The following is a 24639-nucleotide window of genomic DNA, read 5'->3' on the forward strand; positions in this document are numbered from 1 at the left end:
TTTTTAGGTGTGTACAGCAGTCTTAAAGAACTTAATTCAGTCAAATAGTTGGACCAACATTATACTTTGTAGCCCTACAGCACAGCACTTAACATTAAAGTTATCAGACCAGGGGATCACAGACCTCTCCTCTTCTCCTGTTCCTAAAAGCCCTGTCTCCTGTGGTTCATTCCAAATGCTATTTAGTATATGATGGCAGCACCTGCTAGCAAAGCCACGTTGCCTGTATTACCATGGCCCTTTCCTCCTGGTTAGTCAAAAGCATTAACTAACCCTCATAAAGCTGTTTAGAGGGGTGAATTTAAAGTAAATGATGAGGGAGAAGGTGCATGAAGTAATATTTGAGAATAAATCTTCTGTTATAAGAGGATTAGAACCTATTTGCCATATCTCACATCAGGATTTGTACATAATACCTTAAAACAAACAACAAAACAAAAGCAAGCAAGGAGAGTGAGCAAGCAAACAACAAAAAAATACATATTTCTAGCCACTTCTGCTTAGTGTTAGTTTGTGGTTAAGTAAAGAGTTTCATATTTATAAGAATTATTTAATTTTTTTAAGATTAAAAAAATGAGTTATTACCTTTTCAAATATCTTTCCTTTTGAATATTATGTCTTTATATATGTGTATATCTGTATTTATAGGAAATGGTCATGTGGACATGTATACATATATCTGTATATTCAGATATATATTCAAAAGGAGAAATTAAATAAATGGGCAATTTTGCTTTAAGAGAAAACTGCCTGTACTGGAGATAAAATTTTCGTTTTAAACTATTTGCAAATAATTTCCTAATATCTTGAAAGGTGAAGTACTGCTGACTGATTTAAAGTCTTCATTTCATCAGAAACACAATGACCATTGAAGCTGCTCTACATAAACCAACATGAAAGAGTAATTTAAAAACAAAAAGAGAGAGAGAGAGAGAGAAAGAGAGAGAGAGAGAGAGAGAGAAGACAAACCAATTTTCTGGCTGAGGTATACCTTCTCGGCTTTTTAGATCTCTGACAGGAAAAAGAGATCACTTCAAGATTTTTGTAATAGTTGGTTTATTAGATTCAATGCTTCTCTTAGAATAATTTAAATTCTTGACCTGACATGAATCTATACAAAAACCTGAGCCAGATTTAAACCTGGATCTCCCTCTTCAGCACTGCTCTTCTGCCAGTTGACTTCTTTGTCCTTTGCTTGCAAATATATAAATTACTTTAATAACTTGATACTAATAGTTTAGTAATTTATTATTTATACTTTTATTTGATATGACTATTTTAGCTCTGCCTGATTAGATGAAACAGGCACACATGCTTTCTCTGTTAAAGTTCCATTTTCTGGTTTTATGTAAAGCAACATCTAAAGCAGCAGAGAGGGTAAACAGTTATACTTTCAAAAATAGGTAAGCCAGACTGTTTCCTGAAGATACTTCATTTATTTTTCATCCTCAGATGCTGCTGGCTATTTTTGGTAGGGCTAGACATTAATACTGACCAGTTTAGTTTTCCTGACTGTTAAACTACCCACAATGAACCTGCCTTCATACTGAAGCCATTGTGGTGATCCTGTAACATACACATATTCTAAAATATATGCTCAAAGTAAAAAGATCCAAATTCACAAGAGTATGAAATATTTATAAAAAAAATCATGCATCAGACTGTACAGTCTAGAAATAAAGGAAGATCCAAATTCAGTAATAAAGGTAAGAGCAATGCTTGCTCTCATAGTTAAGAAAAACCTTGAAACCCCAGCAGGTCCTGAGCTCAGTTATCCTTTTCTGCTTGCAGAGAAGCTGCAGCCAGGGCTACTGCCGTGACAGGCTGGGCGATTCCATGGAGCTGCATCTTTGCAAGTTTCTTCTGTTCACACTCTGTGACCAAACGGTTCAACTCTGCCGCACTGTATCCAATAAGAGTCTTCAAGTCACAGACAAATTTGTACACAAATCTCTTGCCCTGAACTTTACAAATCATGTCCCCATCATAATAATACCTTTAAAAAGAGAAAAACACATCAGTACTATATAAAAAGTAAAGAGTTTGGACTTCCCACAGTATTTCACACTCTTCCATAAACAGCAGACTAGGAGAATACGGCATCTATCGTAACAGAAGTTAACATGGAAGTTACATAGAAATATTTAATGTTACTATGCAAGGAAACTTCACATTACTTACTACAATTTCAATACTTAGCACTCCAAAACTTTACATACTACATTTTCAAAGCATGTTTTATACAATTAAGATGAAATACTGATTTAAAAACAAACATTACTAAATAAAACAAAAATCTTTGGGAGCAGTAACAGAACTTATGGACAGGGGCTTAGAGTCAGGATGCTGAGATTCAAAATCTATCTTTATTTATACCGTAATTTCCTTTGAGACCAGAAGAAAGCCACATTTTCTCTAAGCTTTAATTCTTCTTCTATTATATAAAATAAGATGTAAAACAGTACTTACCCTCATAGAACTGTTGAGGATTAAAAGGATTATCTTTGCAAAGTGCCTAAGCATATAAACTAGGACATAATCCTTTATAAAATATAAGCTATGTTAATAATAAAGAGCCATATAATGCGAAGAAATTTTTACTAATATGGATTGTTGGAATGTCCACAATTCTTTTCTGTCTTATACAAAACCCTACGATGTGTAACCATGCCTTCAGTTAATATGTAAAGACTTTCCTTTCTGAGAAATTCACCAAACCCAATAGGGAACCTCAAAAGTATAATAAGTAAACAGGGAAGAAAAAACAACACAGAAAAACGGGAAGTAGTGCATCACTAAGAAACAATGCGTCTGAGCCTTGGGGAAATCACTCCACAACAGTGATTTTCAACCTTTTTCATCTCATGGAACACATAGTAAATTACTAAAATTCTGAGAGGCACACACAAAATATATTTTTTACATATCTGACAAAAAAAAGTTATAATTTTGATTCTGACACACCAAAAAACTATTGTTGAATTGGCTGTTGTCATTTATTTGACAATCTAAGGGAAAAGAGGTCAGTGCCCCTGACTAAATAGGTATAGCATGACAATTCTTGCAGACACTGGTAGAAAACCACTGCTCTAGAAGTCTAGTTTATTGCTGCTTTCTATGGAGACAGAAATAGAACGGAATTTATATTTAACTCAGAAAACACTTTATTTACCACTATGCCCTGCCAATCCCAATTCCAATAAAAGGGGGCGGAAGGCGGGGCCGGCAGACTGTGGAGCCTTTATGTTAAAATTACACTGCCTATTTGCACCCATTTGACAAGAGTTGTTAGTGATTTATTACAAAAGGAACATTTGCAAAAGTACCAATGGTATAAACTACCATATTTAGCAGGGTTTCATTATAAAAGTTACTCCATTTAATTGAGTACATTAATGAAATAACTGAGCTAAACACAGGAAATCATGTCATCTTTCCCTAAATGCAGAACAGCAAAAAACAGAATAGTCATGTTCATTTCCCCCCCAGTAAGAGATTTAACATCGGCTGTAATCTTGTGTTCCCTTTTGTGGCAATTATGTTAAAACATAATTTAGATCTCAGTCCACAAGCCACCAAATGCTTGGCATCCAGTTTAAAATGCTACTGGCATTTCAATTTCTTAAGTAAATCCTATATAATAAAAGCAGGGTATGCAAATTGTCCCCTGGACTGGGAGGTCATCCGGGAGTTCGACCTGGGGCAGGGCCGCAGGGGGAAGGAAGGGAACACCCAGCTGGCAGCTGCTAAGGACCATACCAGTGTATGAATTTGTGCACTGGGCCTCTAGTTTCTACATAATATGTAAGGCTGTACAAGCAGACACCATAGAAAAAAGGAAAATTAAACCTCAGAGGGAAGGTCAGGGAGAGTGGCGGTAAGAGGGAGAGATCAAACAAAGGACTTGTATGCATGCATATAAGCCTAACCAATGGACACAGACAACAGGGGGGCGGGGTGAAGGCATGAGGGGTGTAGGGGAGGTAATGGGGGAATAAGGGCACATATATAACACCATAATCAATTTAAAAATTTTAGAAAAATTTAAAAAAAGGAAAGTGGTTTTATATTTCAAAGAGAAAAATTAAGTTGATATAGTCTTAAGTTTCTAGGCAAAAGGTGATAAAAAAAATTAACTTCCTTCAATCTAGAAGATAAATTACACAACCACCAGCAATTCATTGCATTTGTCCCCTCTATAAAATGAGGAAAGTTGAAAGGTACACAATACCTGAATTTTCATGGTCATGATTTATTTCCTCCCTCTTAAAATTTTTTTTATTTTTTTAACCTTCCATATTGTGAAATATTCTACTCAAACAAAAAGGACAAAAAAGTGAACAGCTCATGATTACAAATTGCACATTCACCTGTTAAATATGACGCAGATCAGGAAACAACAGTGCCAGGAACCCGGAATCCCCTCCATAGCTACTCCCAATCATCACTTTTCCCGCCCCAAAGATAAACACAATCCTGTCTCATGCTCGTTATCTAGTGCTTTTATTTATAGTTTTTCCACCCAAAATGTGATTGGGAATTGAACCATGACCTTGGTTCACAGGTGGACACTTAGCCATGGAGCCATGCCAGCAGGGCCAAAAATCCATCCTAAGTGCTGTGACTTAGTTTTTCTGCTTTTTAAAAAAATATATTTTATTAATTTTTTTTTTATAGAGAGGAAGGGAAAGGTATAGAGAGTTAGAAACATGGATCAACTGCCTCCTGCACACTCCCTACAGAGTGCTCCCACAACCACGGTACATGCTCTAGACCAGATTCTAACCTGGGACCCTTCAGTCTGCAGGCCGATGCTCTATCGACTGAGCCAAACCAGTTAGGGCAGTTGTTCTGCTTTTGCCACTTTACTATTTAAATGCATTCATATAGGATATGAACAGGTCTGGATTTGGGGGGGGTGGGGGGTTTGAATTCTTTCACTAAAAATTATATTTACAAGATTCAGTATCTATGCTTGTAACAACAGTTCATTTTCATGGGTGTGCACTATATTCTCTTCTATACCACAATTTATTTATTCACTCTACTGTTGACAGATATAGGCATCCTATATATAAAAACCCAGAGTCTGTAACATCCAAAACGACTGAAGGCTCCACCGACCGGAAATCAGTCCTGCAGTCAGTGCTGGGTTGCTGTGGCAACAGGGGAGGCTGACCCACTGGGCCCTAAAGGACACTTAGCACACAAAGCCACTCTATCAACACAGGGTAGCAGCCAAAATACGGAGACAAAGAACCAGGTCAAAGATGAAAGAAATGGAGGAAAGCAAACTACAGGGTATAGAGTTCTAAACCATGGTTTTAGGGTTTTTCAAGAATTTTCCAGAAAAGGCTGATAAATTTAGCGAGACCCTCAAGGATATGAAAAAGGACTAACTGGGAATTAAGCATACACTGACTGAAATAAAAAATAATATATAGAGATCCAACAGCAGACTAGAGGATCACAGAATCAAGTCAAAGATTAGAAATACAGAGATGCAAAAAACATTCAACTGGAAAAGCAAAAAGGAAAAAGAATCCAAAAATATGAAGATAGAGTAAGGAGCCTCTGGGACCACTTTAAGAGTACCAAAATCAGAATTATGGGGGTCCCAGAAGAAGAGAGAGAGCAAGATACTGAAAACCTATCTTGAAGAAATAATGACTGAAAATTTTTAGTGAAAGAGACTTACAAGAACAGGAAGCGCACAAAAAGAATCTAAAAAGGACCACACCAAGACACATCATAATTAAAATGCCAAGAGCAAAAGACCAAGAGAGAATATTAAAAACAGCAAGAGAAAAACAGTTAGTTACCTACAAGGGAGCACTCATAAGATTGTCAGTTGATTTCTCAACAGAAACTATGCAGGCCAGAAGGGAGTGGCAAGAAATATTCAAAGTGATGAATAGAAGAACCTACAACCAAGATTACTCTACCCAGCAAAGATATCATTTAGAACTGAAGGTCAAATAAAGAGCTTCACAGATAAGAAAAAGCTAAAGGATTTCATCACCACCAAACCATTATTATATGAAATGCTGAAAGGGTATTCTCTAAGAAGAGGAAGAAAAAGGTAAAGATAAAAATTATGAACAATAAGTACATATCTATCAATAGGTGAATCTAAAAATCAAGTGAATAAAAATATGATAATCAGAATAAACTGGTGAATATAATAGAATCAGGGGGATAGAAAGGGAGTGGACTGACAATTCACAGGGGTAAGGGTATGGAGAGTGTGGGAAGAGATTGGACAAAAATCGTACACCTATGGATCAGGACAGAGTGGGGAGGAACCAGGTGAAGGGAAGCTATGGGTGGAAAAAAAGAGGAAAAATTGTAATAATCTGAACAATAAATATTTACTAAGAGAAAACAAATTTTATACTACTTAGGGGAAATTATAAATAATGTTATTCCATTTCAATTCTATCAATGTAAACGTTGGATATTCAGATTTAGTCAGATTGTGGGGGGAGAAAAAAACAAACAAACAAGAAAACAGGCCACCATTTTGCTTCCAAAATTTTGCATATTTGCTCAAGTTTACACTCAATGCACTTATGCAAATGATAGCATCTTTATCTGTTATGTAAATAATAGGAACCTCAAAGATTAAATATGCTGGTTTTAAACAGAGTAGTATCTGCTTTTAAATCAGATAAAAACAAGGCTATCAGCAGATTATGGGACAGGCCATGAGTGAAATAACATTCAAAATATTTTAAGGCATTGCTTCTTGGCCTTTTGGCTAAGATCAAATGCAAAATATTGTTAAGGCAAAAAACTGCCAGCCAAGAATAATCTCACAGTTAACCTTCAGATATAAAGAAGAAATCAAGGCTTTCCCTGATAAATCAAAGCAAATAATCTTAAAAGTAATCTGTAAAAAAAAAAAAAAACAAAACTCTTTATGTATTATACTAAAAATCTTTTTAAGAAGCCATTTTTAATGTTAAGTGTGAAAATTTTTTAGCATATATTTAAAACATCTTATGAGCAAGTCAAGGATTTTAACACCATTCTATCACAATTTCACACCAAGAAGGAGCCATATTTAGAAAAGATTGACATTTAAGAAGTAATAAATGTTACCTTAATGCACGACTGAGTTTCTCATAGTTCATTGTAGGTTTATTTTTACGTTGTCCCCATTTTTGTGCAACCAGTTCAGGCTGATTCAGTTTAAACTCGCCTTCATCACCAACCCAAGAAATGCAGTCTCGAGCATCCTTGTCAGTAAGAAGTTCTAGCAAAAACTGCCACAGTTGAATCTGGCCATTGTTTCCTAAATTGACAGGGACAAGCAATGACCAAAGTGCTATGAATTAAAAAAGGGCAAAAGGCAACAAACAGGCTCTCTGGTTTTTTTAGCTTAGCTATGCTAAAAGCACAGATTTTTCCCCAAAAAAAACTGTCTAAGCACTACCAGAGAAATAGACCATATCAGGTTTTTATCCTATGTAATAAAAGCCCAATATGCTAAGTGTCTGACCATTAGTTTGATCAGTCGCTATGCCACACACTGACCACCAGGGGACAGACAGTCCGACAGGTAGGTTAGCTTGCTGCTGGGGTCCAGGCGGATCCAGACTGGGCGAGACCAGTCAGACACGCCCTGAAGCCTTCCTGCAGTTCCTCCCCTGCCCTAATTGTGCACCAGTGGGGCCCCTTGGGGGATGTCAGAGAGCCAGTTTCTGCCCAATCTCCACAAGCCAGGCTGAGGGACCCCGCAGTTGCATGCATCCATGCACCGAGCCTCTAGTAGTGAAATAAAACAAAACATATATAACTTGATAAACATTATAAATACCAGATGAAAATGCAAAAATACCTGTTCTGTTCCCAGGTGAACTTCTATCTTCTCCTGAAATCCTTGGAGCTCTTTGTACTTTAGCTGCCTTTGCACTGCTGTTTATACCTTTAATGGTAGTTGGTGTTGCAGACTGAACTGATGCTGGAATAATTTGGACAGCTGCAAATAAAGACAAGGGGAAAAACTGTTTCCACTTCTAATACAAGCAGGGAAAAAAAACTACTGAAAGACATAAAATGCAATTAAGTTTAATGAATGCCCCCCTAATTACCTCAACAAAAAGCCTCATTTCAAATAGCCTTAATCCATAAGTTTTAAACAAAATTACAAAAAAGTTCCGAGGATAAGGTATGATGTTGGTTTGCATTACGGTTCATGAATCTCAACTTAGTAAGAGTTGGTCTTATTTGTGAAATAACTCAGTGATGTATATACAGTCTTAGTATTTGTTCATTAAAAATGGTTTATCAACTGCTGGAGAAAATGTGGGCAAATGAGAACTCACATTCCACTACTGATCAGAGTACAAACATATACCACCACTTTGAGGAAAACACTGGTAATATCTAGTAAGATTGAATAGGTAGAAACCTTATAATATTACAACCAGAGAATCTCATGTATACTCTGACAAATGCTTATTCAATGATGTTGACAAAGTTTAATATACAGCAGTGAAAATAAATGACACTGAGCAGTAATTATCAACATGGGAAAGTCTCATAACTTTTACCCAAAAAGTTTAAATGTGTAAAACAATGCTATCAAGTGTTTATGGTTACATAATTGGTAAAAATCTACACAGAATGATCAACATCCACTTCAGGATAGTCATGTAAAACAGAATCTACAACTAGTAAAGTTTAGATTTTATATATAAAGGTTTAGTTTTTAATAGTGTATGGTGTTATGGTATATAGATGGTGGTTATCATTTATTACTTCTTTGTATATCTAAAATACTTCATAAGTATTTAGTTTGTTCTTTTTTTTACTATCTCGCAGTACTGAATAAAGGAAACATTTCTTATTGATAAATGGGCCTTATGTTATGCGCATGAATACTCACGTTGATCAATTGTAACTATCTCATTCATCTGTTGCTCCTGGCTTGCCAATACATCTGAAGAACACACATAAAAATTTGTTTTCATTTAAAACCAGAATGTAAACCCCAATCCAGTAAAATTGAACTTAATAAATTTGATTCTTTTAAAAGAAACTTCACAATTAAAGGCAAAACCAAGCAATCAATTGAAACTTATTGGCATAACTTTAAAAAAATATTTGATAGTCACTTTTAATTTCTAAGTGTAAATATCTATGTCTAAATCTATTTATCTATCTACATAAAACCATGTAAAACACGAAAATCTTCAATATCAGATCATAAATGAGAATATATACCACATTGAAATTATTTAGATATATACTCTTCAAAAAGGCTTCCTCTCAAGAGAAATCTTTATAATTTAATAATTTGTTCTAATATCCACTTTTAAATAATACTGCTTTAATTTGATAATGCTTTAAAAACAGATACATTTTCAATAAAACTGTAAATGTCCTAAATGTCACAACTGAACTAGATAATTTAACATGTCTACAAATACAGCTCCCAACATAAGAGTACATCATAAAAGGCCCTAACATAATCCATTAGAGACACATCTGTTACGCATCTATTGCTATTCCTTACTCAAATGCTATTCTTTACCTCTCCAATAAGAGGAATGCTTCCCAGTCTCTATTACTTTAGCCTATTCACTGCCCATTATTGCCCCGAAGCTTCTGCCTTAAAATTGAATTGTACCCACCAGCAATCATATGAGTACTCCCAACACAATTCTACTTAGGGCACCATGCCAGGACCCAGTCCCAGACACAGAGCTGGAAAGGGCTGGGGAACTAAAAAGAAGTGTGAAATCCACCTGTCAGATGGAAATTTTGGAAGTTTTCTTTGGTTGTCCTGAGTTTGGGAGTTTAAACAACTACATGGAACTAACCTAGGAGAGATCTGGGTTCTGATCCAAGCACTCACTCACTGGATGTGTGACTTTGGTTAAGTTATTCAACTAACTTGAACATTAATTCGTGTTTAAATGAGATATCCTCAACCTACCACCTCATGAGGTTGTCCTGATGCTTAAAAACAAATGCCTTTCAGAAACACAGTGCCTGAAAACAGTTAACTTTTCAGCAAACTGAATATGCTACCGTTTTATCCAGATTCCTAGTTTTGAGCATTTTCCCCAATAACTGCTGTCTTGAAGAAAAATCCATGCCTTATGTTTGTGACCCCCAAATTTTATTAAAGTACCTTGAAAAGGTAAAAGATGCTACTGAAACTGAAACTGCTCTATTTGTGACTATAAATGAACAAAGGTGCCCTAGTCTAAAAAGGCAAGAGAGTCACCATCACAAAGCACAGGTGTGACCAACCAATAAGATTAGTCTGTAAGTCCTAATTCTCAGAACGAGTTTTATCTCTTTCCTGGGATCTCTCAAAACAGAAGGCACAACATAGAAAGAGAGAGGTTTTTGAAAGCTTGTAATAAGACCATGTAGGTACTCTGTGGTTTGCAGTCTTAATACAGAGATAAAATAAGATAATACATATAAAACTCTTACCACATCCTTATCCAGTGAATAAATGGTAAGTATTATTGCTATTATCAATAAGCAGTTATGTTAACAAAAGGAAAAAATTAAACTTAAGTTACAATATAAATAGATAATAACTCCAGTCATACATTTTCTAAGAAGCTCCAGATGACTCCAGAGAATTTCTCCCCGAGGAACCCGTTGAAAGAAATCTTCTTGGTTGAGACTACATAAATCTCGTCCTGAAATGTTGAGTGTGCTGAGGTCTATATCAGACATGCTGAATTCCTTCATGACCCAAACTACCCAATGCAAGACTTGGTCTGTAGACCACTGTATAGGATCTAAAAAGAAAAAATATTACCATTAGCATTAGCCTAGTTTCATCTTAGATATTATATACATTTACAGTTAACTTGTTAATACACACACACACAAACACACACAGGTAAAATCCAGACAGCCTTTTTCTCCCAAGGAAATAGTATATAAAGTAAAAAGAGTTTTATGCTACATTTTCTCAATAGCTATTTTTCAATTCCTTAATCTAAATTATTGATGGATTCCCCATGGTTCTACATCAATTAGTCTGAAATTTTATCAAGAACAAAATGCTAAATTGCTCTGCAGTGGCCCAACTGGAATAATGCATGTGATTATGGAGTAACTTATCCAAGTTTAAAAAATTGTCTTGTAGCAGTGTATGATTTGGTGCACTGAAGAAAAAAAAAAAAATGGGGGGGGAGGTTGTTTTCTAAAGAGCTAACTTATTATCCAAAATGTGAACAAAGTACTCATTTCTACCTTCCACTTCTTGTAAAAAGCTGGCTGCTTATCATACAACATGCCAACTGCCTCTTACTTAGCTTTTCCCCCTATAATTCATTAAGGTCTTAAATACAAATACTGTGTCGTGTAAATCATTCTATCTTCGAAACTTACCACAGTGCCTTGTGCATACATTTGTTGAATTTAAAAAAGGTGATCCAACTCGTTTCATGTCCTCATCACTTTTTATTGATTAAATTCACAAATGAAAATATGGCAAACACATATAAATATTTCATTGTTGTATGCCTGGGACCTAACAGCATTCTACCCAGAGAGGTTTAATAAATACTAGCTGCATTAATTTGGTATAGGTATTGATGCATGGAGATGATCAATCCAAATGATAGTGGTTATATGCCATCAAGATGCATGCTATTCAATATGAAAATAAGTGATAAAAATAACATTTAGGCCGAAGCCGGTTTGGCTCAGTGGTAGAGTGTCGGTCTGCGGACTGAAAGGTCCCAGGTTCGATTCCGGTCAAGGGCATGTACCTTCGTTGCGGGCACATCCCCAGTGGGGGGTGTGCAAGAGGCAGCTGATCGATGACTCTCTCTCATCGATGTTTCTAACTCTATCTGTCTCCCTTCCTCTCTGTACAAAATCAATAAAATATATTTAAAAAAAAAAAAAAAAAAAAAAAATAACATTTAGGTACTTATCAAGAGCCAATTTATAGAACATAATCAATGTAAGAATACAGGACTAATAACCACAGAATTGATTATTTTATTAAAAATTTTTTATATTGATTTTTCACAAAGAAGTGAAGGAAGGAGGATTCTGAGAAGATGGCAGCAGTTTTAAATTCCTATGAACTAAAAAAATCACTAAAAGCAACTGAAGAGAAAAAAAAAAAAAAATCCATTAATATTCACACTAAAACCAGGGGATAAGTTATCCCATGGACCACAAAATACATTCAAGGTGAAGACAAAGCAGTAATAGCCACAAGCCCCGCAAAGGATCAGAATCTATGCAGAACGCACAGGGAGAAGCAAAGAGACATTTCACATTATCCATTGTGAGAGCAGGAAACAGTCAGGAAATATTCATTAAAAGCACAACATGCCAAGGTGAAAACGGAGCAACTCAAAGTACAATAGTTTTGCCCAATCCAACAGCAGCTGAATACAAAGGTCTGTGGTAAGGTTTAAGGGGCCAGACCAGTTTAACACCTGTGACTTTTTCAAACTGAGCCAAAATCATACAGGAACACATAGCTGAAGTAGAAGAGAAAAGGAAACTGCAGAAGAAAAAGAAACCCTGAGAAAACTGACAGTGAAGGGTTTAGAAACTTTTGCAGATCTCAACAAGCTCCTTGAAAACTTTGAAAACATGGACCTCAACACTGAAAGGTTTCTATTAACAGAGAGGAATGTTCATTATCTGTTTACAAAGAAACCTATGATAAAAATTTTTTTTTAAAAGCAAACCATGATAGATGTATTTCTAAAAAGAGTGACACCTCCTCAATAAATGCCACAGGCAGGTCCTTCGGAGGTATTCCAGAGGCATTGTCATTATGGGAGGTGACAGCACCATGGAAGTTATTTATTGCCCCTGAAGACCTCCCGTAGAATGGATGAAATGTAGAGGTAGAAGACAGTGATAATGATGCTTCTGACTCTGCAGGCCTCGGGTAATGTGCTTGTCTTAGTTCTTAACAAAAAAAGTTTAAAAAGTTAGAATAAAAAATGTAAAAAGCTTATAGAAGGATCTAAAGAAAATATTTTTGTACAGCTAGAAAATGTGCTATTAAAAAAGAGCTGAAAAGTTTTTAAAAAAATTAAAAGTAATAAAGATACAGGAAGCTAAGGTTAATTTATTGGTAAAATAAGCTTTTTTGGCAAATTATGTGTAAAGAGGTCACAAAGTCTACAATAGTGTATAGTAACTCCCTAGTAGGCCTTCACAGTCACTCACCACTTATTCACCGACTCCCAAGGAGCAACTTGCAGTCGTGCAAACTCCACTCATGTGTATCCTTTCTAGCTTCTGTATCACATTTTTGCTGTACCTTTTCTATATTTAGATACACAAACACTTGCCATTATGCTACAATTGCCAACAGTGTTCAGTATAGTAACATCATATATTATGGGTTTACAGTCTAGGAGCAATAGAGTATACCAGACAGTCTAAGTGTGTGATCGATAGTCTATAGCACATATGTTTGTACATGTGCGCTCTATGTTTGCACAATGACAAAATTGCCTAATGGTGCATTTCTAAGAATGTACCACCATTGTTAAGTGAAACCAGGTTGTATTTCTTTATATTCTTAGCACCCAGGACAGTATTTGTCCATCATGTGTTATAGTCCAAAAAAGGAGAAATACAGAAAATCAATATTCTGCCTAAAAATTCTACTTTTAAAACAAATTATAACTTACCCTAGTATCTTCTATGTCAAGCTTAATTCTTATCATTCTACCTAACGTGTAATTATGTACTTTCTTACCATAGGGGATCCCAAGGCGTTCTTGCTCTTTCCTATAACCTTCTAGTGCGGCAGCCCATCTTGTCACTTGCTCCGAGGTTTCATCTGAAATGGTTGTAATGTGTTTTGTGCCATCAAGAGTTATAACCTGAGCTTCTTCAACAAGATGTGCTTCTGCTTCAGCATGATGAGCATCTGGATCAATGACTACTTCAACTGTTTCCGCAGGTTTAACAATTTCAAGGATGTTGAGCTTTGGTTCAATTCCTTTAACAGTGAATTAAAAAAATATCCAGATGAAAACATGAAATTCACTAACAAAATTTAGTTGAGTTTATATGTTCTCAAATGATAGAGCAAAACTCCATTTTCAATGTTTAGCAATATGTCTAGAGAATTTAAGAAAGTCCTATTAAATGATAAAAACAATTCAATAGAATTTTGGAGATATATATATAGATATATATATATCTATATCTATATATATATCTATATATATATCTCCAAAATATATATATATAACTAATATGCAAAGTGTCCCCTCGGGAGTTCAATTGCTCACTATGACCTGCACTGGTCACGAGGGGGCAGCATGGAACATGGCAAGCAACCAGGGGCAGTGGTGGGGGACTAAAGAAGCAAGGGAAGGAGCCGGGGAGGCGGTGGGGGGTGTGTGTATGTGGGGGGGGGGAAGGGGGGGAAAGACCACATGGTGGAGGCACACCAGTGGCAAGAGAAGAAGGGGTGGAGGAGGCAGGGAATCTGATCAGCCCGGATTGCCAGCCAGGCCTAGGGACCCTACCCATGCATGCACCAGGCCTCTAATCCTATCTAATAAAAGAGTAATATACAAATTGACCATAACTCCAACACAAGATGGCCGCCCTCATGTGGACACAAGATGGCCAGCAGGAGAGGGCAGTTGTGGGTGATTAGGCCAGGAGGGGAGGGCAGTTGGGAGGGAGGGGGGGAATCACAGGCCTGGAGGGGAGGGCAGCTGGGAGAGACCAGGGGAGCAAGGAAGGGCAGTTTGGAGTTACCAGGCCAGCAGGGGAGGGCATTTATAGGCAATCAGGCCATCAGAGTAGAAGCTAGGCATCAATCAGGCTGGCAGGGGAATGTTTAGGGGGTGATCAGGCTACCAGGCAGAAGTGGTTAGGGGCAATCAGCCAGGTGGGCAGGCGAGTGGTTGGGAACCAGCAGTCCTGGATTGTGAGAGGGATGTTCCAGATTGGAGAGGGTGCAGGCTGTGCTAAGGGACACCCCCCATGCACAAATTTCGTGCACTAGGCCTCTAGTCCTATATAAGTGCTTAACATGCTAAGTGTCCAGTTGTCCGTTCAACCAATCAAAGTATAATATGCTGATGATATGCTAAGGCCGCTCAACCACTTGTTATGACATGCACTGATCACCAGGGGATAACTGACTAGTTGAAGAATCGCTATGACATGCACTGACCAGCAGGGGGAAGACATTCCGACAGGTAGGTTAGCTTGCTGCTGGGGTTGGCCAATCAGGACTAAGACAGGCCAGACATGCCCTGGAGCCCTCCGGCGTCCCTCCCCAGTCCAGATTGTGCACCAGTGGGGTCCCTCTGCCTGGCCTGCGTCCTCTGCCTAACCCCGCAGGCCAGGCCGAAACCCCTCCAGTGCACAAATTCTTGCTCCAGGCCTCTAATATTATGTAATAGTGTTGTGTCAATATTTCCTGATTTTGAGCATTGTGCTCTGGTCATGTAAAAGAATTCCTTATTTTTAGAAAACGCATTTATTTAGGCAGAGAAGGGAACATGTCTGCAACTTATTAGTAAATAGGTTAAAAAAAAAAAAAGTGGGGGTGAGGAAGAGAATAAAGCAACTTCCTTTGCAAATTTCTCCTTTTGTGCTCAACTGCAGAGTCTAGATCTCCTTTGTAGCAAGGGTACCCAATGTGACTTAGGCTCTAGAATGAGCCTTCTATTGAGAAATGAGTTAAGGGTGGATAAGTAGGACCATGGCATCCATTTTTTGGCTCCTGTGGAGCACTGAAAAGGTAGCATCGTGGTTCTAGCTTATGGCAGGCAGGGCAACTGTCAGTCCCGCACTGAACTGTGGCTGTGTCATTCTTAGAAAGCCAACTAGAACCCATTCTACCAGCCCTCTCTCATCCTGTTATTTATTACCCTACCTTGCTGATTAATCCAGTAAAATGTGTGATACTATCTGCTTCACTTTGACAGATAGAATAATTAATTTAAAAGCCTTTATTTGGCCATAATATCACATTAATTAATTTAGAAAACCATATAAAACACCCAAAACTTATAAAATTCAGTTCTCAGAAAAACATGAATGCAATTTTAAATAACTATACAAAAATTAACTTACCTTGATAAGAAATCACCTGTACACTAAGTTGTACAGTTCCATCTGTCTTTACTCCTTGGTCAAATAAACTTCGTTCTGGATCCAGCTAAATATGGGTAAAAGGAGTAAGATTATTTTCAACAAATTATCTGATTTAATAAAAATGAATATATCAAAACTATACTGAACTACTGAAGTATACTAATTAAATTATAAGAACACATTTAATTTTGCAAGTTGTAATATCATGTACTTCTTTGCCAAAATTTAAAATATTTTAACCACCGTGGTAGTAATTAAGGACAACATAAAGAACAGAATTTATTTTAAATTGAAGTTTTCTCTAGCTCTAGAGTCTAGTTTAGGATTTTAAATAATGCCAAAAAGCAATTGTTTATTCCCTAAAACTATTTTAAGTAGAAAACAATGCAACTTATCTGTCATTAAAAAGCAAGGCTATTTAATTAGTGGGGACAATTTAAATAAATTTATTTGTATAACTAGAGGCCCGGTGCACAAAATTCATACAAGGGGGAGGAGTTAGTCTCTCAGCCCGGCCTGGATCCTCTCAAAATCTAGCACCCTTTGGGGGATGATGGGCAGTCGGGCATCCCTCTTGCAATCCAGGATGCTGCATACACCAGTGACCATACTTTTCACACGGGTGAAAGGCATCTTGCAGTTGTATAAGCAGCTACATTTATTTTTGCCCTGATTATAAAAACTAGTACATAACATGATCCTTCTGAAGCAGTAGTACCATTTTCCCCATCTTATGGGTGGAAAAACTGAAGTAGAGCGAAGTTAAGTAATTGGCTTTGTCATACAGTTATAAGTGTCCGCATCAGGGCTGACCACGAAATGTGCAAGTCAGAGTCCATGCATGTCATCGCTACATCATCCTGCTTTTTCAGTGTTAGAGTAGCCTTGCCAGGTTTTAATTTTTAAATCTAAGAGACTACTGCCAATACATAGGGTAGAGTCCCTAGGCCTGGCCAGCGATCAAGGCCATCTTTGGGGCACCTGGCAGATGGGGCAATTGGGGGCCCTGCTGACACCGGCCTTGGCTGGTGGCCTGACTCCACCCAATGGCCAGCCCCACCCCGACCACGCTGCCAGTCGCCTCCCTCTGGGGAGGGGACACACACTCGCACGTGCACACAGAAGCTCAATGCACGAGCTGCCCCCAACCTCCTGTGTTGAACGTCTGCCCCCTGGTGGTCAGTGCACATCATAGTGACAGGTCATTCCTGCCAGTCATTCTGCCGTTCAGTCAATTTGCTTATTAGAGTTTAATTATACAGGATACTTGTTATCAACCAACTATACACATTTAAGGTCAGAGTTAATGCTAAATCTCTGATCACAAAGTTAATAAGGAACTTATGACTTTGCTACCTGACCTAGATATGGATATCTTTACTCATAATTCTATATCCTTTAAGTATGAGTTCTTTTTACCCTCATAGCACCTTATAATGAATGCATTTACACAATGACAAATTGATGACAAAAAGTAATTCGGATTTTCAGATATGCACTTAAATGCTGAAATATGAATTAAAAAAAAAAAAAAAAAAGATTACCTGAATATCTTGTAGACAAATTTCATGAGCATCCAAAGAACACTGTAGTCTTGGTTCTAGTAGTTTCTTTAAATTGCCTATTGGCTCATTGATGTCTATGGCCTGGCTTACACATTCAGCTGGGGTGTAGGTTTGTTCTACAATGCTAAATGTTAAAGTATATAATGGTTAAAAATTACATTTTTACCCTGAAAATTAAAGTAACAATATGTTCAAACCAAAACTGATTACCAAAACACATTTCTGGTCTTTGAAACTCATGTCTGCATAGACACCATTCATAGTGGTAAACTTATCACCAAATAGTGCTGCCAACAGACCAAGTCCAAAGTGATATACTGCTTCTTCAATTAGGTTATGTAAAGCAACACTGCAGCCCCCATCTTGCTGCGCATGCTCCCTCAGGCCATCTGCCACATCGTGAGCAGCCCTACAGAGAAGCCCATGCGGTCAGGAAGTGAACAGTCATATCACCAGTCTCATGAGTGATCCTGTAAACAGATATGCTAGCCCCAGTCAATTCTCAGATGACTATAGCCAGACTGACAGCTTCACGGCAAACACATGAAATACCCTGAGGTAAGAGAGACATGTAGTCTCTACTGTTTCTTCTGTTAAAGAAAGTAGCATAGTGAAACATATTGAAATTCTCTATCAAAAAGATTAAGATCTCTTGGGCAGCCATGACCTTTTCTGTGAAGAAAACATTCCTGTGCGAGGGTATGGAGGCAGAGGACAGGACCGAGGACAGCTAACGTGGGGTTTTCCTAAGAACCAGAGCCAGACCTCTCCTCTGAGAAGAGGAGGTGGTATGAGTGACCTCCACCTGCTGGCAGAAAATACAGAGCTGCTGAACAGCTAGTATAAATCTCAATTATGCCAGATTAGGTAGTTCTAGAGATCGGTGTACAACATGGTTCTTATAGTTAAATACACAGTATTGTACACTGAAAAATTTGTTAAGTGCTTTTACCACAATAAAACAAATTTTTTAAAAACTAAGGTCTAGCCAGGACTGGTTTGGCTCAGTGGATAGAGCATCGGCCTGTGGACTGAAAGGTCCCGGGTTCGATTCCAGTCAAGGGCATGTACCTTGGTTGCAGGCACATCCCCAGTGGGGGGTGAGCAAGAGGCAGCTGGTCCGTGTTTCTCTCCCATCGACGTTTCTAACTCTCTGTCCCTCTCAATTCCTCTCTGTGTAAAATCAATAAAATATATTTAAAAAATAAATAAATAAATAAATACCCAGTTGCTGAAGAAGGTTGCATGCAGAGAGTCATTTGAATGCAGTAATTTTCAAAAAAGAAACACCCAAAAAACAAAAAAAAACTAAGGTCTAAAATCTTAGCTGTAACCTAAACACTCAGCATCCTATTCATCAATCTTAGTAATTTGGTTCATTCTCATTGCAGTTATTCTAAACTTTTACTAAACAGAAGTTCTTCTCTACTACTCTTTAGTCCCTTTTACTTTCATTGTATTATCTCATCAAGACCACTGCCCTTCTCACTTAATGGAGTAATATTCTATTACAATTCCAAGAACTAATACCTTTCACTACTCTATATGCTTATTACTATGCACACAATTTCTCATATACCTGTATACCTTCTCAAACACAATGTGCCTCTACAAGGACAGGTCATTGTCTCATATATACTCCTGTCAGTTCATAGTAGCTACTTATACATATTTGTTACATTAGTTCAGGTTGGGAATTAAACTCTATAGGAAATCAAAATACCCAGCACAGATGAAAGAATAAAAATAATCAAACAGTGCGATGAGGTATTAAAACCATCACAATCAATTGCTTGATTATGTGTATATTACTATCTTTTTTAAAATATATTTTTTATTGATTTTGGAGTGGAAGGGATAGAAACATCAATGATGAGAGAGAATCACTGATGGGCTGCCTCCCGCACACCCCCTACAGGGAATCGAGCCAGCAACCTAGGTATGTGCCCTTGACCAAATAGAACCCAGGACCCTACAGTCCGTAGGCCAATGCTCTTTCCACTGAGCCAAACTGGCTAGGGCCGTGATCAGCCAACTGCAGCTCTCGAGCCATATGCAGCTCTTTGGCCCCTTGAATATGGCTCTTCCACAAAATACCACAGCCTGTGCAAGTCTATTTTGAAGAAGTGGCATTAAAAGAAGTTTAAATTTTAAAAATTTGGCTCTCAAAAGAAATTTCAATCATTGTAATGTTGATATTTGGCTCTGTTGTCTAATGAGTTTGCTGACCACTGGGCTAGGGCATATTACTATCTTTTAAAACTATCTTTCCATCTCAGCTATAAATTCATTAAGTCAGAGTAAAAAAGCAATACCTTATTCCCCAAAACACTGTCAGTTGAAAAAAAAAAAAAAAAAAATGGCCCCCAAAGAACTCTGGCTTGATTCTTAATTTTAATGTACAATATATGAGTAATATATAAATTCAGATAATACCAACCTTTCTTCTGTGCATTCTGTTTTCTCTGTTCCATCAATTTCAATTTCTATCAGCTCCTCTGCTTCTCTTTTTGTCATGGTTGAAGTAATTCAAAAGCTCAGCCCTGTAAGAGTTAAATTTTAAGACATTTAAAAATTATCTGCACAAAGAGGAGTGCTACAGAAGTAGTAGAGACCCAATTTAAATAAAGAGCAGTGGGTAAGTAGAACAGGAAGAAGTAATCTTCACACATAAAAGAAAATCCACATGATATTGATGAACTAGTTTTTGTTTACATGGTGCTTATTAGCCTAACATAAATTCTTCATAGTTCTATGGATTTATCGGAACTTGTTCAGTCCAATCTCAGGGAATAAATTAACTCAAGCTACTTCAAAATCAAATGAAAGGTATGCGAACTATATTAAAGCAACTTTAGTCTCAATAACAGGTTCAAACCTGTAGCTTAAAAATCAATGAATGTAGAGATAAACCACTATTGTTTACCTAAAAGCTGTGCAGTATTAGTAGGACAAAGAATGTACTTTATTAGCATTGTACTGATAGAGTGATAGAAAACTAAAGTTAATGCTAGCTATGATTTGTTAGAAATTACCTATCTTATAAGTACAATATTCTAAAACAGCAAAATCAAGTAACAAAAAGTTACACACACACACACACACACACACACATATATTTAGAGAGAGAGAGAGAGAGTTAGTTGTATTATAATGAATTACTACATTACTGTAGGAGAAAGAGAGAGAGAGAGAGTTAGTTGTATTATAATGAATTACTACATTACTGTAGGAGAGAGAGAGAGAGAGAGAGAGAGAGAGAGAGAGAGAGAGAGAGAGACTGTGTGAGAGAGAGAGTTAGTTGTATTATAATGAATTACTACATTACTGTAGGAGAGAGAGGGAGGGAGGGAGGGAGGGAGAGAGAGAGAGAGAGAGAGAGAGAGAGAGAGAGAGAGAGAGAGAGTTGTATTATAATGAATTACTACATTACTGTAGGACTAGCAAAGTCTTCCACCTTAGAAAGGGCTATACCTCTCCTCAGGTCTATAATTAGCCGGCATCCAAATCTAGAATGCCTGTAATAAAAATGGTCTGATTTCCCCCATATTATTAAGGTTGCTCTCACATGTCCTCTTATAGGAAGACCAGTAAGAGGCTGGGGTTCTCCAGCAGAGTACATACCTATAATGCACCTCTAGCAGACTGCCTAGGCCCTAGGCAACTTTTGCTTTCTTCTGTTCTGACCCTAGCTTAGTAGAACTTCCCTTTCCCTAATAAAGTCTATTCCTTAACACACTCTTTGTAAACTGTGTTATTTATCTTGACCACTAGGGCAAAACAAGTTGTGACCCTGTAGGACAACATAAATTCCACCTGGTTTGAAGGAATGTTATTATGTTTACAGAAGTATAAAAAATACTTTGAACAGTACTTCACTCTTAGTAGGCACTCTCTTAAAAAAAATGTTTTAAAAACTATTATCCTATATAATGAAAGTCTACTGTGCTAAGTGTCTAGTCGACCAGTAGCTATGATATGTCAATGATAAGCTAAGGCCGTTCAACCGCTAGCTGATGTGCACTGACCACCAGGGGGCAGACAGTCCACCAGTCAACCAGTTGCTATGACATGCACTGACCATAGGGGGCAGGCACTCGGACCTGTAGATTAGCTTGCTTCTGGACTGAGACCACTGGACTGAGCTAGACGGGACATGTCCTAGAGCCCTCCTGCAGTCTCTCCCCGGCCCCAATCATGCACCAGTGGGGTCCCTCAGCCTGGCCTGTGCCCTCTTGCAATTTGGGACCCCTCGGGGGATGTTGGAGAGCTGGTTTTGGCCTAATCCCACTAGCCAGTCCAAGGGACTTTACTGTTGCATGCATTCATGCACCAGGCCTCTAATACTCCATATAAAATTGACTTCAGGCCGAAACTGGTTTGACTCAGCGGTAGAGCGTTGGTCTGCGGACTGAAAGGTCCCGGGTTCAATTCCGGTCAAGGGCATGTACATTGGTTGCGGGCACATCCCCGGTGGGAAGTGTGCAAGAGGCAACTGGTAGATGTTTCTCTCTCATAGACGTTTCTAGCTCTCTCTCTCTCCCTACTTCTCTGTAAAAAAAAACAATAAAATATATATTTAAAATTGACTTCAGTTCCCCTAAAGGCTTAAATGTGAAAGATACAACTATACAGCTAATAGAAGAAAATGGTGAGGGTTTTTTTCCTATGGTTTATTAATAGAAAATAATTTTAACATTCCGAAAATTAAACCACAAGGCAAAACACTAATGCATTTGTGATTATATAAAAATTAAGATTTATGTTCAATAGACAGGGTAACGACTGAGAAAAGATATTTTCGATATCCAAAAGTGACAAGGGAATAACTGGAATAGACAGCAAATTCCTGCAAATGGATAACAACCCCCCAAAAGTCAGGGCAAATTAGGAAAGCAGGTAAAGTGTAGGAAATGGGAAAGTAACATAGAGAAAACCAAAATGGCTAAGGATATAAAGAAATGTTCAAACTCAAATAATTCAAAAATGCAATTTAAAACAAAAACTTTATACTCTGAGTGTGTGTGTGAGAAATGTAGTGTTGAATACTGAAAAGAATAAGCAGGGATGTGGAGCCTAAGAGACCTCTGCCTCTGTTGAAGTACAGACAGGTCCAGCTAATCTGGAGAAAAATCTAGCAGCACTTGTTCAAATCAAACATGCTTACACCTAAGACCCAGCAATCCTGGACATAGATAAGCATTCCAGAGATATTGATTGATAAGAACATTCAGGGAATAGCTGAAAGCTAGAGCCAATGAAAATAGCCATGGTAAGGAAGTCCTGAGATATAAGAAAATGAGAAAGAAGCCCACACCATGGAACTTTAGTAACAGCTAAAAACAAGGAAGTAATGCACCCACACACAAATCATAAAGGCGGGAGCTCTCCCTCCAGGGAGCCCCTGCCTAGCCTAGCCTTTCCCCTCCAGCTCTTGGGGGGAGGGGGGGTGTTGTTACCATTAACTTCCTCGTTCCCAAGCTCCTGGGGCCCTTCCTTTACTTCTATAACTAAACTGGTGAATTCTAGGAATTACTGTTTCTATCTCTGTAATATACTCAATAAATGTTCTCTTACAAAAAAAAATATATATATATATATAGATAGATAGATAGATAGATATATCTATATATATGTGTATTGTATACTGAAAAAGAAGTGAGAAATAGTAAGGTTTATAGCAGAACAGAACTTTAAAAAAATAATTTTTTTTTTAGGTTTAGTAAATTTTTATTATAACATATTTTCCATAATATTTTCTTTTGAAAAACTATATGTAGTAAAGTATAAATAAAACATATACTCATTACCCAAAAATTTTTGAGAAATTAATATTTTTTAATATTAACTTCAGATTTCCTTTTAAAGATATAAAAATGTAAAAGTCTTGTGTGCTCCTTTATATTGTAAATTTGTGAGCTTATCATTTCATACTCAGCTCTTCATATAACATTTCTTTTAAAAGATCTTTATGTTTTATTTTCAGGGCCCATAAAGAGGTCCACTCCTCTCTCCATAACCAATTTTATTTTTTAAAAGGTTAGAAAACAACTGAATTTTCCCATAACTTTGGGAAAAATAAAAAAGTATATGAAAAAGTAACCAGAGGCTGAGAAATGGTCCAGGCTTAATCAGCAGGGTTATCTATGGTTCTCCATAATATAAGCACTAAAACGGGGGCTTGTTAAAAATAAATTTACCGCCGAAACCGGTTTGGCTCAGTGGTAGAGCGTCGGTCTGCAGACTGAAAGGTCCCAGGTTCGATTCCGGTCAGGGGCATGTATGTTGGTTGCAGGCACAACCCCAGTAAGGGGTGTGCAAGAGGCAGCTGGTCGATGTTTCTCTCTCATCAACGTTTCTAGCTCTCTATCTTCCTCCCTTCCTCTCTGTAAAAAATCAATAAAATATATTTTTTTTAAAAAGAAATTTACCCTGTGATCTTCCAAAAAAGTTATAGATCCGTCTCTAGAAGGTGCCCCGCCAAAAAAGAGAACCCCATATACCTTATTTTTTAAAAATATATATTTTATTGATTTTTTACAAAGAGGAATTGAGAGTTAGAAATATCAAAGAGAGAGAATCATCGATCAGCTGCCCCTTGCACACCCCCCATTAGGGATGTGCCCTGCAACCAAGGTACATGCCCCTGACTGGAATGGAACCCAGGACCCTTCAGTCCACAGGCCGATGCTCCATCCACTGAGCCAAACCAGTTTCGGCAAGAATCCCATATATAATACTTTAGAAAAAAAATAATCATAGTCTCTAAATTGATCCTTTTTTCTCTCTCAGGTCTCTAAATTTAGCCTGAAAGTAAGGGAGATTGGGAAATTGTCCAAGTCGCTGATATCACTGCTTGAGTGGGTCTGAGCTTTTTCTGGAACCAGGATTCCTTCACAAAACGCACAGGGGAGGAGAGAACATCACTTGGAGCCTTTCCCCAAAGGCTGCCCTGGTTTCTCCTGGATTAAGTCTCACCTGG

General features: G+C 37.5%; 1 protein-coding gene across 3 annotated transcripts in view; it reads right to left on the reverse strand.

The window, feature by feature from the left end:
• Window positions 1-24639, reverse strand: part of GABPA (GA binding protein transcription factor subunit alpha) — a 27333-nt gene continuing 2694 nt past the window's right edge. Inside the window, exons 2-11 of one of the 3 annotated variants that reach the window (XM_036444410.2) lie at window positions 20098-20200; window positions 17637-17781; window positions 16072-16156; window positions 13724-13969; window positions 10578-10772; window positions 8894-8947; window positions 7844-7984; window positions 7105-7297; window positions 1743-1996; window positions 1-636 (exon numbers count right to left, since the gene is read on the reverse strand). In XM_036444410.2, the coding sequence (XP_036300303.1) occupies window positions 1768-1996; window positions 7105-7297; window positions 7844-7984; window positions 8894-8947; window positions 10578-10772; window positions 13724-13969; window positions 16072-16156; window positions 17637-17781; window positions 20098-20174 (1365 nt within the window). In that variant the 5' untranslated portion in view covers window positions 20175-20200 and the 3' untranslated portion in view covers window positions 1-636; window positions 1743-1767. Of the gene's footprint in view, window positions 1997-7104; window positions 7298-7843; window positions 7985-8893; window positions 8948-10577; window positions 10773-13723; window positions 13970-16071; window positions 16157-17636; window positions 17782-20097; window positions 20202-24639 lie in introns of all 3 variants that reach the window. The other 2 variants (XM_036444408.2, XM_036444409.2) reach the window with 2 other exon arrangements.

This window comes from Pipistrellus kuhlii, unplaced genomic scaffold (assembly GCF_014108245.1).
Source record: "Pipistrellus kuhlii isolate mPipKuh1 unplaced genomic scaffold, mPipKuh1.p scaffold_m20_p_2, whole genome shotgun sequence".
In the NCBI taxonomy this organism is placed as follows: domain Eukaryota; kingdom Metazoa; phylum Chordata; class Mammalia; order Chiroptera; family Vespertilionidae; genus Pipistrellus; species Pipistrellus kuhlii.